Raw genomic sequence first — 19,852 nt, forward strand, 5'->3', positions numbered from 1 at the left:
TTTGGCACACTTACATCACTAATGTTTCATCTGTTACTAGTATTCATAACAGAACTGCCTTTATGCAAAACAATCTTCCTTACCTCCTCAGATGTTCTCCTCCTGTAAGGAAGCACTAGTGTATTCGCATGGCTTCCCGGGACTATAGTAGATCCTATACTCATTCTGGGTCCAACTAACATGTACTGTTTGTCTCCAGATCTGTACTGGATGCTGTGACACAGCGTCCCATCATAATTAGTCTCTTGTAGATATTTAGAAGTATAGTCTGTGGATTTTGAGCACTGCATTGCAATCAGCACGATGATACTGATGAGAAAAAGTGCTGAAACTGAGCCCAAAGTTATCATCAGGTAAAAAGTCACATTATTATCCTCATCTGCTTTTGCTGAACTTTTCACATCAGAAGCTGCAAAAGCCTCTTTGGGCTCCACAAGTTTGACAATCACAGTAGCTGTTGCTGAGAGTGAAACGTTTCCATTGTCTTTGACCAGTATGACCAGTTTATGCTCAGCCTCGTCTGTCTCTGTGAATGAGCGAAGTGTTCTGATCTGTCCTGTATAGCGGTCCAAACCAAAGAGACTGTGGTCAGTAACTTCCTGCAGTGAAAACAGTAACCAGCCGTTATATCCTATATCAGCGTCATAGGCTCTGACTTTAGTCACCAAGTGTCCTGCGTTCACATTGCGGGGAATCTCCTCCACACCTTCAGCAGAACCGTTAGAGCTGAGTGGATACAGGATGACTGGAGCGTTGTCATTCTGATCCAGAATGAACACGTTCACCGTGACGTTGCTGCTTAGTGACGGAGTTCCAGAATCTGACGCAACAACGTGGAACTGGAAAGTTTTCAGTGTTTCAAAGTCAAAACTTTTTAGCGCCAGAATGTCTCCATTTTCAGAGTTTATGTTAAGAAATGACGTTATTTTATTATCTTCACTCCCATCTCTGAGAATATGATAGGAAATATGTGCATTGTCATTCTCATCATGATCAAAAGCTTTCACTGAAAACAAAGATGCACCAGGCTCATTAGCTTCAGTGACATAGAAAGTATAGGGGCTGAGTGAAAACTCTGGACTGTTGTCATTCACATCTGACACTGCAACACTTATTGTCTTTTCAGAGGATAGTGGAGGTTGACCAGCATCTTTTGCAGTTATTGTCAGGTCATATTGTGACTGTTTCTCTCTGTCCAGAGGAGATTTGGTCACTAGTAAATACATTTTGTCTTGTAAGGATGGTGATAAAGCAAATGGAACATCCTCACCTATGGAGCAAATAACTTTTCCATTAAGACCAGAGTCCAGGTCATTTACACTGATAAGGGCAACTGTAGTTCCGGGTCTGGAGTCTTCAGGGATGGAGCTGGAAAATGAGGTGACTTCAATCTCAGGTGCATTGTCATTCAGATCAACTATCTTGATAATGACGCTTTTTTGTGTTGATAAAGGAGCTAGACCTTTATCTGATGCTTGTATTTCAATTTCATATTTGTCCTTTTCCTCAAAGTCTATTAACCCTTTCACAATTATTTCCCCTGTTGATGGATTCACATCAAAAAGATTTAACAATCTATGACTCACACTGTTGCTGAATGAATAGACAACATCTCCATTAGGTCCTTCATCTAAATCAGTTGCATTCACTTGTGCAACAGTGGTGCCTACTGGTGCATTTTCAATGAGCGTAACAGAGTAAATACCCTTGGAGAAAACAGGTGTGTTATCATTCACATCCAAAACATTTACTAGAATATTCATTTCGCCAGATTTCGGAGGTTTACCCCCATCAAGCGCGGTCAGCAATAATGAGTGGCTTCCTGCTGCCTCCCTATCCAAAGATTTTTGCACAATTAGAATAGGTATTTTACCATCTTCTCCTTTATCTTTAACTTCCAAACGGAAGTGGTCGTTTGGGCTGAGTTTATATTGCTGAACAGAGAAAGGACCGCTGTCTGGATCTCGTGATGCTTTTAGAGGAAAACGTACTCCAGGTAACACGGACTCGAAAATCTCTAACGTTGTCTCTTTCTCTGGGAAACTGGGAGAATGATCATTTATATCCAGCACCTCCACTCCTACATAGTGCACCTCCAGTGGGTTTTCTAGCACGGTTTTTAGATTTATTAAACAGGTACTGCTCTGCGCGCACACCTCTTCTCTATCAATCTTTCGGCTCACGTACAGGATGCCATCGTTCTGATTAACATAGAAAAGAGGATCCGGACGACTGGAAACAATCCGATACTTCCTGTCTTTCAGCGTGCTTTTATCTAATCCCAGATCTTTTGCTACATTTCCAACCACAGTTCGTTCTTTAACTTCCTCAGAGATTGAATATCTTAATTGCGCTGAGGCTAGACTCCATAAAAGCACAGCAACCACGCAGCTGATCCACCGTCCTCTCGCCCTTCTCCCCTCGCATCCCCTTTGTTCCATGATTCAAAACAAAATTCTTTTCGAATCCTTGTGGGATAAATAATCGTACGGAAAGAAATTAATCCAACACATCTGCGTATGCCAATGTTCACTCTTTCAAAAAGGTTAAAAATACAGGACAATATTTACAAAAGCAGCTGAGAGGCGATTCTTTCAGTATCGGATTCAAAGCGCTATAAAGAGGTGGGACCAAAATGCAGTGACAAGAAGCTACAGTCATTATTTTCCTAACACACTGACACCATGCGATCCAACTGTTCACTACAAGGAAATCAAAGTTTCTACAGTATTTTCAGCAGAATGGCAGAGTTTCAGATTCATTTGTCTCTGAGGTTCTGGACAAACAACACATCAGATGAGGAGAACAATAACGCCTATTTGACGAGCAGAACCTGAATAGCGCTAAATGAAGATGGAGGCATCAAACCCTCGCACATGTTTGATGTTTTTTAAAACGTTAAATTGAAATTGTTTAAAATTTATGAACAGAAACACATGATGTAATGGTATTTATAGTGTGAAGCAGAATATAAAGTATAGTGAAAAAGAAGCAGACTACGAAATAACAAAAGGATGGGGCAGGAAGTCGGCCTGCCACAACCCATGTTAACATCTATTATGGTTACATCTATGACTAAAAGCATGCACAGTGTGATCAAAATTGCAACTGAAAGCCAAGCACGGGATGCCAGTCACTTCTTCACAACTTCACGAAAGTACACTGTAATACTAAGAAAACAATACTCACGCAGTGAGTATAGGCAGTGGATCATGGACTGAACTAATTACTGAACGAAAGACACTGCCAATGGACACAGTTTTCGCATAAAGGTCTTACCTCTTCAGATGTTCTCCTCCTGTCAGGGAGCACTAGTGTATTTGCATGGCTTCCCGGGACTATAGTAGATCCTATACTCATTCTGGGTCCAACTAACATGTAACGTTTGTCTCCAGATCTGTACTGGATGCTGTGACACAGTGTCCCATCATAGTTAGTCTCTTGTAGATATTTAGAAGTATAGTCTGTGGATTTTGAGCACTGCATTGCAATCAGCACGATGATACTGATGAGAAAAAGTGCTGAAACTGAGCCCAAAGTTATCATCAGGTAAAAAGTCACATTATTATCCTCATCTGCTTTTGCTGAACTTTTCACATCAGAAGCTGCAAAAGCCTCTTTGGGCTCCACAAGTTTGACAATCACAGTAGCTGTTGCTGAGAGTGAAACGTTGCCATTGTCTTTGACCAGTATGACCAGTTTATGCTCAGCCTCGTCTGTCTCTGTGAATGAGCGAAGTGTTCTGATCTGTCCTGTATAGCGGTCCAAACCAAAGAGACTGTGGTCAGTAACTTCCTGCAGTGAAAACAGTAACCAGCCGTTATATCCTATATCAGCGTCATAGGCTCTGACTTTAGTCACCAAGTGTCCTGCGTTCACGTTGCGGGGAATCTCCTCCACACCTTCAGCAGAACCGTTAGAGCTGAGTGGACACAGGATGACTGGAGCGTTGTCGTTCTGATCCAGAATGAACACGTTCACTGTGACGTTGCTGCTTAGTGACGGAGTTCCAGAATCTGACGCAACAACGTGGAAGTGGAAAGTTTTCAATGTTTCAAAGTCAAAACTTTTTAGCGCCATAATGTCTCCATTATCAGAGTTTATGTTAAGAAATGATGCCAGTTTATTATCTTCGCTTCTATCTCTGAGAATATGATAGGAAATATGTGCATTGTCATTCTCATCACGATCAAACGCTTTCACTGAAAACAAAGATGCACCGGGCTCATTAGCTTCAGTGACATAGAAAGTATAGGGGCTGAGTGAAAACTCTGGACTGTTGTCATTCACATCTGACACTGCAACACTTATTATCTTTTCAGAGGATAGTGGAGGTTGACCAGCGTCTTTTGCAGTTATTGTCAGGTCATACTGTGACTGTTTCTCTCTGTCCAGAGGAGATTTGGTCACTAGTGAATACATTCTATCTTTTACGGATGGAGCTAGAGTAAACGGAACATCCTCATTTACAGCACAAATAACTTTTCCATTAAGGCCAGAGTCCAAGTCATTGACACTGATAAGGGCAACTGTAGTTCCAGGTCTGCAGTCTTCAGGGATGGAGCTGGAAAACGAAGTCACCTCAATCTCAGGTGCATTGTCATTTACGTCGGCTATTTGGATAATAACGCTTTTTTCTGTAGTTAGAGGAGCTAGACCTTTATCTGATGCTTCAATTTCAATTTCGTACTTGTCCTTTTCTTCATAGTCTATTAGACTTTTGACAGTTATCTCGCCTGTTGATGGATTTATATCAAAAAGCGTAAATAATTCATTACCCACACTGTTACCAAATGAGTAATACACTTCTCCATTCTGACCTTCGTCTAAATCAGTTGCATTCACTTGTACAACAGTGGTGCCTATTGGGACATTCTCAGTTATCGTCACAGAGTAAATATCCTTAGAGAAAATTGGTGTATTATCATTAACATCCAAAACATTGACTAGTATATTCATGTTACCAGAATTCGGAGGTTTCCCCCCGTCTAGCGCTGTGAGCACTAATGAGTGACTTCCCACTGCCTCCCTATCCAAAGATTTCTGCAACACTAATATTGGTATTTTACCATCTTTCCCTTTATCCCTTACTTCCAAACGAAAGTGATCGTTGCTACTGAGTTTATATTGTTGCACGGAAAATTGACCACTGTCTGAATCACGTGAAGGTTTTAGTTGAAATCGTGCTCCGGGTAACACGGACTCTGAAATCTCCAACCTTTTATCTTTCTCCGGGAAACTGGGAGAATTGTCATTTATATCCAGCACCTCCACCTCAACATAATGGATCTCCAGTGGATTTTCCAATACTGTTTTTAGATTTATTAAACAGGTACTGCTCTGCGCGCACACCTCTTCTCTGTCAATCTTTCGGCTCACATACAGGATGCCATCGTTCTGATTAACATGGAAAAGAGGATCGACATTACTGGAAACAATCCGATACTTCCTGTCTTTCAGTGTGCTTTTCTCTAACCCCAGATCCTTTGCTATATTTCCAACCGCAGTTCCTTCGTTAACCTCCTCTGAGACTGAATATCGTATTTGCGCCGAGGCCACACTCCACAAAAGCACAGCAACCACGCAGCCGGCCAAATATCCGCGCACCCTTCCTGTCTCGCGTCTTCTTTGTTCCATCATCAAAATCAAAATGATCAGTAATCCATCACACCAACAATAATTATACGTCTTCAAAAAGAATCCAGCACTTCCACATATATAAATATCCACCCTCCTCCTACACAGGGAGAAATGGTGGCAAACAATACGGAACAGAAAAAGCTAATGTCAAAGCCATACTGTTGTGAAGAGGTGGAACCAAAATGAAATGACGACAAGCTCGTGTACTCCTGACTTTTGACATTACACTGACACCATGCGACAAAACCCCCCACTGCAGAATAATCTCATAGCGTTTGTAGCACTATAGATAAACGGTAAACTGTTTTGTGCCTAACCACGTCTCCTTGACCAAACAGTGTAGTTATTGGAAGGATTAGGAGGCAATCTCCTTCTCAGTAAATGAGCACACAAAAATACTCATAATAAAGTTAAAGTTCCATATTATATAAAGTGAGATTTTCATGTCTTATTTGATTATGATGCAGGCGTAGGTGGTCTTTGAATATGAATGTTTGCCTCGTGCGTTGAGAAAGAACGCAGCTTAACTGAAACATGCAGTAAACTGCTCACTATCTGCAAGTAACTTTGGAAAAAAAGAAAACTCTTGTTTAAGCCTTACCTCCTCAGTTGCTCTCCTCCTGTCAGGAAGCACTAGTGTATTCGCATGGCTTCCCGGGACTATAGTAGATCCTATACTCATTCTGGGTCCAACTAACATGTAGCGTTTGTCTCCAGATCTGTACTGGATGCTGTGACACAGTGTTCCATCATAATTAGTCTCTTGTAGATATTTAGAAGTATAGTCTGTGGATTTTGAGCACTGCATTGCAATCAGCACGATGATACTGATGAGAAAAAGTGCTGAAACTGAGCCCAAAGTTATCATCAGGTAAAAAGTCACATTATTATCCTCATCTGCTTTTGCTGAACTTTTCACATCAGAAGCTGCAAAAGCCTCTTTGGGCTCCACAAGTTTGACAATCACAGTAGCTGTTGCTGAGAGTGAAACGTTGCCATTGTCTTTGACCAGTATGACCAGTTTATGCTCAGCCTCGTCTGTCTCTGTGAATGAGCGAAGTGTTCTGATCTGTCCTGTATAGCGGTCCAAACCAAAGAGACTGTGGTCAGTAACTTCCTGCAGTGAAAACAGTAACCAGCCGTTATATCCTATATCAGCGTCATAGGCTCTGACTTTAGTCACCAAGTGTCCTGCGTTCACATTGCGGGGAATCTCCTCCAAACCTTCAGCAGAACCGTTAGAGCTAAGTGGATACAGGATGACTGGAGCGTTGTCGTTCTGATCCAAAATGAACACGTTCACTGTGACGTTGCTGCTTAGTGACATAGTTCCAGAATCTGACGCAACAACGTGAAAGTTGAAAGTTTTCAGTGTTTCAAAGTCAAAACTTTTTAACGCCAGAATGTCTCCATTATCAGAGTTTATGTTAAGAAATGATGCCAGTTTATTATCTTCGTTCCCATCTCTAAGAATATGATAGGAAATATGTGCATTGTCATTCTCATCACGATCAAAAGCTTTCACTGAAAACAAAGATGCACCAGGCTCATTAGCTTCAGTGACATAGAAAGTATAGGGGCTGAGTGAAAACTCTGGACTGTTGTCATTCACATCTGACACCACAACACTTATTGTCTTTTCAGAGGATAGTGGAGGTTGACCGGCGTCTTTTGCAGTTATTGTCAGGTCATATTGTGACTGTTTCTCTCTGTCCAGAGGAGACTTGGTCACTAGTGAATACATTTTGTCTTGTAAGGATGGTGATAAAGCAAAAGGAACATCCTCACCTATGGAGCAAATAACTTTTCCATTTAGGCCAGAGTCCAAGTCATTGACACTGATAAGGGCAACTGTAGTTCCGGGTCTGGAGTCTTCAGGGATGGAGCTGGAAAATGAGGTCACTTCAATCTCGGGTGCATTGTCATTCAGGTCAACTACCTTGATAATGACGCTTTTTTGTGTTGATAAAGGAGCCAGACCTTTATCTGATGCCTGTATTTCAATTTCATATTTGTCCTTTTCTTCATAGTCTATGAGTCCTTTAACTGTTATCTCGCCTGTTAATGCGTTTATTTCAAATATTTTAAAGAACTTCCTATTCACACTGTTGCTAAACGAGTAAACTACATCTCCGTTTGGTCCTTCATCTAAATCAGTTGCATTCACTTGTATGACTGTTGCGCCTATTGGAGCATTTTCTTCGAGCATCACAGAATAAACATCTTTAGTGAAAACAGGTGTGTTATCATTCACATCCAGAACATTTATTACAATATGAATCTCTCCAAATTTCGGAGGTTTCCCTCCATCCACCGCGGTCAGCACTAATGAGTGGCTTCGCGCAATTTCCCTATTTAAAGATTTTTGCACAATTAATACAGGTATTTTACCATCTTCTCCTCTGTCTTTAACTTCCAAACGAAAGTGTTCATTGGAGCTGAGTTTATACTGCTGAATAGTGAAAGGACCGCCGTCTGGATCTCGCGCGGGTTGTAGCGGAATACGTACTCCAGGTAACACAGACTCTGAAATATCCAACGTTTTGTCTTTCTCTGGGAAACTGGGAGAATGATCATTTATATCCAGCACCTCCACTCCTACATAGTGCACCTCCAGTGGGTTTTCTAGCACAGTTTTTAGATTTATTAAACATGTGCTGGTCCGCTCGCACACCTCTTCTCTGTCAATCTTTCGGCTCACATACAGGATGCCATCGTTCTGGTCTACATAAAATAGAGAATCCATAGCACTAGACACAATCCGATACTTCCTGTCTTTCAGCGTGCTTTTTTCTAATCCCAGATCTTTTGCTATATTTCCAACCACAGTTCCTTCCTTAACTTCCTCAGAGATTGAATATCTTAATTGCGCTGAGGCTAGACTCCCCAAAAGCACCGCAACCACGCAGCTGATCCACCGTCCTCTCGCCCTTCTCGCCTCGCATCCTCTTTGTTCCATGATTCAATACAAAACCCTTATCGAATCCTTGAGGGATTAATAATCCTATCGAAAGAAATTAATCCAACACATCCGGGTATGCCAATAATCGCTCTGTTTCAAAAATGTTAAAAATACAGGACAATATTTATATAAGCAGCAAAAAAACGAGAAGCGATTCTTTCAGTATGTGACTGAGAGTGCTATAGAGAGGTGGAATCGAAATGCAGTGACGACAAGACAAATCCGTTATTTTCCTAACACACTGACACCATGCGATGCAAGTATTTACTACAAGTAATCCTGCATTTGTACATTATTTTCATAGAGGTATGGCAAGGCTTTATATCTATCCAAAATGTTTCTGAGGTCATGTAAAAAAAATACATCGGGGGAGGAGAACAATCATTTAGCTAATTTAATGCCAAAATTTAAATTGCTCTTAGTTAAAATGAAAGCAACAAATCCTCCCAAAATGTTAGATTTTTCCGAAAACCTGTAAATTTTAGTTGTTTGAAATTCACAAACAAAAAATATGGGGCAAAGGGCATTGAAGAAATCCGTGGCTTTTGGTATCCCTTACATCATGTTAAGTAGTATCAGCAACATGGACAGCGACAAACACCAGCTCAAATTCGGCCAAGCCATTTCAGTTTATGTTAAGTAACAGAACTGGGAAATCTCAAATCGCATTCTGGTTTGTGAGACAGTTAAGATGCTTTGCAGACTGTTACGATGAAATCAATATGTTTTTCAGAGTATTGTGAAAAAGGCGGAGACTATGGAACAAGACAGGTATGAGTCAACAAGTAGTTCTGCATCAACCTATATTAACAACTGTTGTTATAGTTACATCTATGACTAAAAGCCCGTAGAATATGCTCAAAAATGCTTCTGAAAACCCCAGAATGTCAGTCAAGTGTCCTACTTCACTGAAGTATGTTGTGATACCAAGCAAACAGTATATATGCAGTGAATGAACTAATTAATAAATGAAAACACAACAACACTGCTGGAAGTAGTAAGCTGGGTGTTCACAAAAAAAGTCTTACCTCCTCAGACGTTCTCCTCCTGTCAGGAAGCACTAGTGTATTCGCATGGCTTCCCGGGACTATAGTAGATCCTATACTCATTCTGGGTCCAACTAACATGTAGCGTTTGTCTCCAGATCTGTACTGGATGCTGTGACATAGTGTCCCATCATAATTAGTCTCTCGTAGATATTTAGAAGTATAGTCTGTGGATTTTGAGCACTGCATTGCAATCAGCACGATGATACTGATAAGAAAAAGTGCTGAAACTGAGCCCAAAGTTATCATCAGGTAAAAAGTCACATTATTATCCTCATCTGCTTTTGCTGAACTTTTCACATCAGAAGCTGCAAAAGCCTCTTTGGGCTCCACAAGTTTGACAATCACAGTAGCTGTTGCTGAGAGGGAAACGTTGCCATTGTCTTTGACCAGTATGACCAGTTTATGCTCAGCCTCGTCTGTCTCTGTGAATGAGCGAAGTGTTCTGATCTGTCCTGTATAGCGGTCCAAACCAAAGAGACTGTGGTCAGTAACTTCCTGCAGTGAAAACAGTAACCAGCCGTTATATCCTATATCAGCGTCATAGGCTCTGACTTTAGTCACCAAGTGTCTTGCGTTCACGTTGCGGGGAATCTCCTCCACACCTTCAGCAGAACCGTTAGAGCTGAGTGGATACAGGATGACTGGAGCGTTGTCGTTCTGATCCAGAATGAATACGTTCACTGTGACGTTGCTGCTTAGTGACGGAGTTCCAGAATCTGACGCAACAACTTTGAACTGGAAAGTTTTCAGTGTTTCAAAGTCAAAACTTTTTAGCGCCATAATGTCTCCATTTTCAGAGTTTATATTGAGAAATGACGTCAGTTTATTATCTTCGCTTCTATCTTTGAGAATATGATAGGAAATATGTGCATTGTCATTCTCATCACCATCATATGCTTTCACTGAAAACAAAGATGCACCAGGCTCATTAGTTTCAGTGACATAGAAAGTATAGGGGCTGAGTGAAAACTCTGGACTGTTGTCATTCACATCTGACACCACAACACTTATTGTCTTTTCAGAGGATAGTGGAGGTTGACCAGCATCTTTTGCAGTTATTGTCAGGTCATACTGTGACTGTTTCTCTCTGTCCAGAGGAGACTTGGTCACTAGTGAATACATTTTGTCTTGTAAAGATGGTGATAAAGCAAAAGGAACATCCTCACCTATGGAGCAAATAACTTTTCCATTAAGGCCAGAGTCCAAGTCATTGACACTGATAAGGGCAACTGTAGTTCCAGGTCTGCAATCTTCAGGGATGGAGCTGGAAAATGAGGTGACTTCAATTTCAGGTGCATTGTCATTCACGTCAACTATCTTGATAATTACACTTTTTTCTGTTGTTAGAGGAGCTAGACCTTTATCTGATGCTTCAATTTCAATTTCATATCTGTCCCTTTCCTCATAGTTGATTAAACCTCTAACAGTTATCTCACCTGTTGATAGATTGATATAAAATAGGTTTAATATGTTTTGATTCATGCTATTGCTAAAAGAGTAAACTACATCTCCGTTTTGTCCTTCATCTAAATCAGTTGCATTCACTTGTATGACTGTTGTGCCTACTGGTGCATTTTCATTGAGCATCACAGAATAAACATCTTTAGTGAAAAGAGGAGCGTTATCATTGATATCCAAAACATTTACTAGAATATCCATGTTGCCAGATTTTGGAGGTTTCCCCCCATCCACTGCGGTCAGCACTAAAGAGTGGCTTGCTGCAGTTTCCCTGTCCAAAGATTTTTGAATTACTAATATTGGTATTTTACCATCGTCTCCTTTATCCTTAACTTCCAAACGAAAGTGATCGTTGCTGCTGAGTTTATATTGTTGCACAGAAAAACGACCACTATCTGGATCCCTTGAAGCTTTTAGTTGAAATCGTGCTCCGGGTAACACGGACTCTGAAATCTCTAACCTTTTAGCTTTCTCTGGGAAACTGGGAGAATGATCATTTATATCCAGCACTTCCACTCCCACATAGTGCACCTCCAGTGGGTTTTCTAGCACGGTTTTTAGATTTATTAAACAGGTACTGCTCTGCGCGCACACCTCCTCTCTGTCAATCTTTCGGCTCACATACAGGATGCCATCGTTCTGATTAACATGGAAAAGAGGATCGGCATTACTGGAAACAATCCGATACTTCCTGTCTTTCAGTGTGTTTTTCTCTAACCCCAGATCCTTTGCTATATTTCCAACCGCAGTTCCTCCGTTAACGTCCTCAGAGACTGAATATCGTATTTGCGCCGAGGCCAGACTCCACAAAAGCACAGCAACCACGCAGCCGGCCAAATATCCGCGCTCCCTTCCTGGCTTGCGTCTTCTTTGTTCCATGGTTAAAGCCGAAATCATCAATATGCCGTCACAATAATTACGCCTTAAAAAGAGAACCAAGCGCTTTCAATAAATACATATCCATCCTCCTCATACACAGGGAGAAATGGTGGCAAACAATACGAACAGAAAAAGCTAATGTCAAAGCCAGACTGTTGAGAAGAGGTGGCACCAAAATGCAATGACTACAAGCTCGTGTACTCCTGACTTTTGACATTACACTGACACCATGCGACAAAACCCCCACACTGCAGGAAAACCTCATAGCGTTTGTAGCACTTTGGATGAATGGCAAACTATTTTGTAGCTGACCACGCTCTTTGACCAAACAGTGCAGTTATTGGAAAGAGATTAGGAGGCATTCTCCTTGTCAGTGACTACGCACACGCAAAATAAAATCATTTGTTAAGTTTTATAGAATCATAGCCGGTAAAAGTGGTTCAAATTTCTATAACATTTACAAATATTACGTATTTCACATGATCGTGTTTTGGAAATTAAATCAGAGATTTGTTACGTTGTGGTTTCACGTTTGTTACATTTTATAAAGAAATATTGGAAAATGAGACCAAGCACTTTCAGCACCATGCCCAGCGATTACAGTTGACTGAAGCTGAATGTAACTGCATTTGGACAACTTTGTCTCTTTCAAGTTTATTGTTTAATAATGCACCATAATCTCCATATACTACATTATCTACCATCAGTGGATTGATATTGTGTAGGAATCGTTACACTGCTGAGTCACCATGTTACTGTATCTGAAGGCAGTCAGTTCTCTTTTACTGGAAACATGACTCTTCTTATCTTAATGTACAATTAACAGTAACTGAATTGAGGCTACACGGTAACATCTACACTTTTATGCTACCTGTGTAAATATAACATGAAAATCAGAAGAAAGTCTATGAATGGAAACAAAAACACCACGTAACATTGCAAAATAAAGACAAATAAGCATTAATCACATGACTTGCAAGAAGTGGAAAACAGTGCACAAAGCTGTATGTAAGAGACTGGGGATACTTATAATTATTGCCACATGAACGGACGTTCATTGTTAATGTTTCACCAAGCCCAACGTAACCTATAGTATAAAAGGCAATGTGTCCTTAAAAGGACAAACGATCACACCAGCAATCTAAAACCAAAGAATAACCAACAGATTTAGTACCATATTTCACAAAACCATACCACAGCCCCATAAGAGACAGAATAAGAAAACCAAAATGTCAGCAAACATGAAACAGTTTTCATGAAACTTAAACCCATCTGCTATAAATGTGTTTCGTTTGCAACTAATACTGGCAAGAATTAGTGTTACTCCAGGACCACTATGATTTCAAAATAAGAAAGTTTGCCTCAGGTGTTTACAAAATCGCATATTTACTTGAAACATATAGTGCTCAATATCTGCGAGTACATTCTTAAACAAACAAACTCTTGTTTAAATCTTACCTCTTCAGATGTTCTCCTCCTGCCAGGGAGCACTAGTGTATTTGCATGGCTTCCCGGGACTATAGTAGATCCTATACTCATTCTGGGTCCAACTAACATGTAGCGTTTGTCTCCAGATCTGTACTGGATGCTGTGACACAGTGTCCCATCATAATTAGTCTCTTGTAGATATTTAGAAGTATAGTCTGTGGATTTTGAGCACTGCATTGCAATCAGCACGATGATACTGATGAGAAAAAGTGCTGAAACCGAGCCCAAAGTTATCATCAGGTAAAAAGTCACATTATTTTCCTCATCTGCTTTTGCTGAACTTTTCACATCAGAAGCTGCAAAAGCCTCTTTGGGCTCCACAAGTTTGACAATAACAGTAGCTGTTGCTGAGAGTGAAACGTTGCCATTGTCTTTGACCAGTATGACCAGTTTATGCTCAGCCTCGTCTGTCTCTGTGAATGAGCGAAGTGTTCTGATCCGTCCTGTATAGCGGTCCAAACCAAAGAGACTGTGGTCATTAACTTCCTGCAGTGAAAACAGTAACCAGCCGTTATATCCTATATCAGCGTCATAGGCTCTGACTTTAGTCACCAAGTGTCCTGCGTTCACATTGCGGGGAATCTCTTCCACACCTTCAGCAGAACCGTTAGAGCTGAGTGGATACAGGATGACTGGAGCGTTGTCGTTCTGATCCAGAATGAACACGTTCACTGTGACGTTGCTGCTTAGTGACGGAGTTCCAGAATCTGACGCAACAACGTGGAAGTGGAAAGTTTTTAATGTTTCAAAGTCAAAACTTTTTAGCGCTAAAATGTCTCCGTTTTCAGAGTTTATGTTTAAAAAAGAAGACAATTTATTCCCGCGTCCATCTCTTAAAATATGATATGAAATGAGAGCATTATCACTTTCATCACGATCAGAGGCTTTTACTGAAAATACCAAGGCTCCGGGTTTGTTGTTCTCAGTGATATAAAATGTATAAGGACTTGATGAAAATTCCGGACTGTTGTCATTTACATCTGATATAACGACTTTTATAGTTTTTTCAGTTAAAAATAGAGGGTCACCTGCGTCTTTCGCAACAATTGTGACATAATACTGAGAAATAATTTCTCTGTCCAACTCTGACCTAGTTACAACAGCGTACATATTTTCTTGTAACGATGGAGATAAAGTAAAAGGGACATCTTCGTTGATTGTGCAAATGACTTTACCGTTGATTCCAGAGTCCAAATCACTGACGCTAATGAGGGCCACTGTAGTGCCTATTTTTGAATCTTCCTTGATGGAGCTAGAAAATGACGTCACTTCTATCTCAGGAGCATTATCATTAACATCAATAACAGTTATCAGAACACTTTTGTCAGTTGTTAGAGGAGCTGGTCCTTTATCAGAGGCCTGAATGTCAATTTCATAAATCCTACTTTTCTCGAAATCTATTGGACCTGTTACTTGGATTTCACCAGTGTTTGCGTCTATACTAAACAGATCCATTAATTTTGAATCAACTTCATTTCCAAATGAATATATTATTTCGCCATTTGCACCCTGGTCCAAATCAGTTGCATTTACCTGAATCACCACAGTGCCAACGGGAACGTTTTCATTTAGTGTGGCAGAATACAGTTCTTTATTGAACACGGGCGAGTTGTCATTAACATCAAGTACATCCACAATTATTTCTATATTTCCAGACTTCGCCGGTTTTCCTCCATCAACGGCTGTGAGACGTAGCTTATGTTTCCCAGCCGTTTCTCTATCCAGCTGCTTCTGCAGAACTAAAAATGGCACTTTACGATCTTCACCTCTATCCTTGACTTCCACTCTAAAATAGTCATTATGGCTGAGTTTATATTGCTGAATTGAGAACTGGCCTACATCAGAGTCGCGCGCAGCTTGTAGCTGAAATCTCGCTCCTGCTAGAGCCGACTCTGAAATTTCAAGCCTTTTCTCTTTCTCTGGAAAAACTGGCGAGTGATCATTTATATCAAGTATTTCCACTGTCACATAGTGAATCTCCAAAGGATTTTCTAGCACGGTTTTCAGTTGGATCAAACATGGGCTGGTCCGTTCGCACACCTCCTCCCTGTCTATTCTTCTTTTCACGTACAGGATACCATCGTTTTGATTCACATGAAAAAGGGGTTCCGTTGAGCCTGTTACAATGCGATATCCTCTGTCTTTGAGTGCACTCTTATCTAGACCCAAATCCTTAGCTATATTCCCAACGACGGTTCCATCTTCAACCTCCTCGGATATTGAATATCTGATCTGTGCAAAAGCTCCGCTCCATAAAACATCCAACACAACCATGAAGGCAAACCAACACCGTCGTTCCCTCCAGGCTTTGCATCCTCCTCTTTGTTCCATGACTTAAAGATGATAAAGAATAGTCCATTGAAATACGTCGTATTTTTACATAGACTTAGTGCGTCACAGACATGAAAGACGACCCACTTCTGTTTTTACTAAAACTGCTGAAAATAAAACACATTCGTTGCTGGCAATCGCGATGGTACGCTCGAGTATGCTGTTTTAGACAAATGCAAGAGCTTGGTTCAAATAAAGCTCGTGACGTAAAGTGCTGGCAAACGCACAGAATCGCTGAACTACACTGACACCAAGCGTTGAAAAAGTTATTTATACATATTGCCGTAGTCTTTTAACAATGTAAAAATACTCTTACAACGTACAAAGGCATGATATCCCCATGTCAAGAGATCAAAACACATCTAAATTGGCTTTTGACCGGGAGGAAAGGATTGGGCACATTGCAAACTCAGTCTCCCTGTCTTCATCTCAGGAAAAACAATGAAAGCATTCGAGTTTAACACACGTTCAATACCGAGGATCACTGCGGGCAATGTATTGAGCAACTCATAAGATGACGATAAAGCCCCATACCAAAAGCACCACAACCAAAAATCGTATAAGCTGATTTAATGTACAAGTCGAAAAAAGTTTGCAACATTAATAAATGCAGGATGATTATATAACCTTTCCAAACTAAATCTATTAAATGTGATGGGAATGTCAAAAAATATAAAGTAAGTAGTTGTTTATGAAAAGCACAGTACTTGTGATGTCCATACAAATAATCGTACATGTGAAGAAAATCAACACCAAGGACAGGCTTCATTCAGTAAAAATAATAATGTCTAATGAATCCACATGTTTACTCAAAACTTGTTTTACCCTTCATCCTCCAGAAAACACACATGCCATAATCAGCTGTTAAAATAATCTTACCTGTTCAGATGTTCTCCTCCTGTCAGGAAGCACTAGAGTATTCGCATGACTGCCCGGGACTATAGTAGATCCTATACTCATTCTGGGTCCAACTAACATGTACCGTTTGTCTCCAGATCTGTACTGGATGCTGTGGCACAGTGTTCCATCATAATTCGTATCTTGCAAATACTTGGAGGTATAGTCAGTTGATTTCGAGCACTGCATTGCAACCAACACGATGATACTGATGAGAAAAAGCGCTGAAACTGAGCCCAAAGTTATCATCAGGTAAAAAGTCACATTATTATCCTCATCTGCTTTTGCTGAACTTTTCACATCAGAAGCTGCAAAAGTCTCTTTGGGCTCCACAAGTTTGACAATGACAGTAGCTGTTGCTGAGAGTGAAACGTTGCCATTGTCTTTGACCAGTATGACCAGTTTATGCTCAGCCTCGTCTGTCTCTGTGAATGAGCGAAGTGTTCTGATCTGTCCTGTATAGCGGTCCAAACCAAAGAGACTGTGGTCAGTAACTTCCTGCAGTGAAAACAGTAACCAGCCGTTATATCCTATATCAGCGTCATAGGCTCTGACTTTAGTCACCAAGTGTCCTGCGTTCACGTTGCGGGGAATCTCCTCCACACCTTCAGCAGAACCGTTAGAGCTGAGTGGATACAGGATGACTGGAGCGTTGTCGTTCTGATCCAGAATGAACACGTTCACTGTGACATTGCTGCTTAGTGACGGTGTTCCAGAATCTGACGCAACAACGTGGAATTGGAAAGTTTTCAGTGTTTCAAAGTCAAAACTCTTTAGCGCCAAAATGTCTCCATTATCAGAGTTTATGTTTAGAAAGGAGGAAACCAGGTTTTCTCTTCCCCTTTCCCTTAAAATGAGATATGAAATAAGAGCATTACTTCCCTCATCGTCATCACGGGCTGTCACTGACAAAATAGACGCTCCTGGTTTGTTATTCTCAGTTATATAGAAAGTGTACGGGTTCTGTGAAAACTCTGGATTATTGTCGTTCACATCTGACACAACAATTTTTATAGTTTTTTCTGATGATAAGGATGGTTCGCCTGCGTCTTTAGCGACAATTGTTACATTATATTGCGATTGCTGCTCGCGATCCAAAAGTGATTTGGTTACCAGAGAATACATGTTATTTTGTAAAGACGGAGTGAGCAGAAAAGGAAGACCTTGGCCTATGTGACACATCACTTTTCCATTAAGACCAGAATCTGAATCCTTAACACTAATCAACGCCACTGTGGTTCCTGGTTTTGAATCTTCCGGGAGTGCACGTGAAAAGGATGTCACATCAATCTCTGGTGCATTGTCGTTTACGTCAACAATGTTTATAATGACGGTTTTGTCTGTTGTCAGTGTAGCTGCACCTTTGTCTGATGCCTGAATATCAATTTCATACCTCCCACTCTCTTCAAAATCTATGGCCCCTGCTACAGTAATAACTCCAGTCACTGGATTTAAATCAAAACGCTTATGTACACGTGTATCCACGTCATTGCCAAATGAATATACAATTTCACCATTTGAACCTTCATCCATATCTGTCGCATTTACGTAAATAACAGTCGTGCCAAAAGGAGAATTTTCTTTTAAGTTTACATGATATGAGTCCTGGGTGAAAACTGGAGGGTTATCATTAACGTCAGAGACATCAACAGTTATTGTCATGTTACCGGACCTTGGAGGTTTTCCTCCATCAGTGGCTGTCAGAAGCAACACATGGGTCTTAACGGTTTCTCTATCAAGTGTTTTTTGCAGAACTAAACTAGGAGTTTTACGGTCCTCACCACGATCTTTCACCTCCAAACGAAAATGTTCATTATGACTCAACTTATACTGCTGAACGGATAACGGACCACTATCAGCATCACGTGCAGCTTGTAACTGAAATCTTGCTCCTGGTAATGCAGATTCAAAAATCTCTAACATCTTTGTACTTTCGGGGAAGCTCGGTGCGTGGTCGTTTATATCCAGAATCTCTACTGCTACATAGTGGACCTCCAGTGGGTTTTCCAACACGGTTTTTAAGTCGATTACACAAACCTTGCTGCGGTCGCACACTTCCTCTCTGTCAATCTTTCGGTTCACATACAAGATACCGTCGTCCTGATTCACTCGAAAAGGAGGCTCTGTCGAGCTGTAGACAATACGGTACCCCCTCTCCTTCAGTGTGCTCTTATCGAGACCTAAATCCTTCGCGATATTTCCAACAACAGTTCCTTCTTTCACTTCCTCAGCGATAGAATATCGGACTTGTCCTGAAGCTGTGGTCCATAACGTAACCAAAACCATCATGTAGATAATCCACTTTCTCCGCTCCCTCCATGTCTGGCGCTCTCTTTGTTCCATTACAAGATTAAATATTTAAAATAAAACAGATTTCAAAGAGCTATACCGCCATATTAAATATGAAGTTCTTCAGTCACGTTTGTTATCATAATCTAGCCGTTCTCAAAAAAGAGCATGAGATTTATTTCAAGCTAAATTGTGTGCTCAAACCTTTAGCACGTAAAAAGCTCTGCCAGTGATGGTTTGAGAGGAAGGGGATGGGTCTACTGGCTATGACGAAAAAGTGTGGAAGCATTTATGTCACTATACCGACACCAAGTGATCGATAATCGCAGTGCAGTCGTGTGTTTGAAATAATAGCAACATGTATTAAAAAACGTGTTTTTTGCACAAAAAAGAAAGTTTTTGAAAAAAATTAAGAAAGCAGCCTGCCATATCCTCACTTATAAAGCACAGAGGAGACAGCGATACCTATTCACCTTCATTTAACAGATGCATTAACTATTACTTATCATTCTATTACCGATGTTTGAATGAGAGTATCTGGTTTTGTCAGGAAAGAAAGTATGACAGGCATAAAAATGGAGAGGGACTTTCTTAAGACTGTTTCAGCACCACGGACAGCGACAGTCTATACTCAGCTGAACCACTAGAGCATTTTCAGACAAAATATGGATAAGACTGCAATTGCAAAAAAAAAAAAAAAAAAAAGGAAAAAAAAAAAAGTCTGGCGCATATGGTCTTTAATTTAGCAGGAAGTTAAATGAAGAGATGAGATCCAATCGTCTGTCAAACCACTGGGCACCAGACATCGGAAGTTGTTATGCAACTAGTTAACTTAATCACCTTGATTGCATGTATATTA

The 19,852-nt window shown here is 40.6% G+C and overlaps 1 protein-coding gene across 12 annotated transcripts in view; it reads right to left on the reverse strand.

Annotated features, from left to right (window-relative positions):
- Window positions 1–19,852, reverse strand: part of LOC130173279 (protocadherin alpha-C2-like) — a 183,462-nt gene that overhangs the window by 130,985 nt on the left and 32,625 nt on the right. The window contains exon 1 of one of the 12 annotated variants that reach the window (XM_056382354.1): window positions 16,687–19,204. The exons of 6 other annotated variants lie outside the window; for them this stretch is intronic. In XM_056382354.1, the coding sequence (XP_056238329.1) occupies window positions 16,687–19,047 (2,361 nt within the window). In that variant the 5' untranslated portion in view covers window positions 19,048–19,204. Of the gene's footprint in view, window positions 1–83; window positions 2,535–3,279; window positions 5,768–6,241; window positions 8,683–9,630; window positions 12,100–13,446; window positions 15,936–16,686; window positions 19,205–19,852 lie in introns of those variants that run through there. 5 more of the 12 variants (XM_056382356.1, XM_056382350.1, XM_056382359.1 and 2 more) reach the window with 5 other exon arrangements.

The sequence above is a fragment of the Seriola aureovittata genome, chromosome 8 (assembly GCF_021018895.1).
Source record: "Seriola aureovittata isolate HTS-2021-v1 ecotype China chromosome 8, ASM2101889v1, whole genome shotgun sequence".
NCBI classification, from domain to species: Eukaryota; Metazoa; Chordata; class Actinopteri; order Carangiformes; family Carangidae; genus Seriola; species Seriola aureovittata.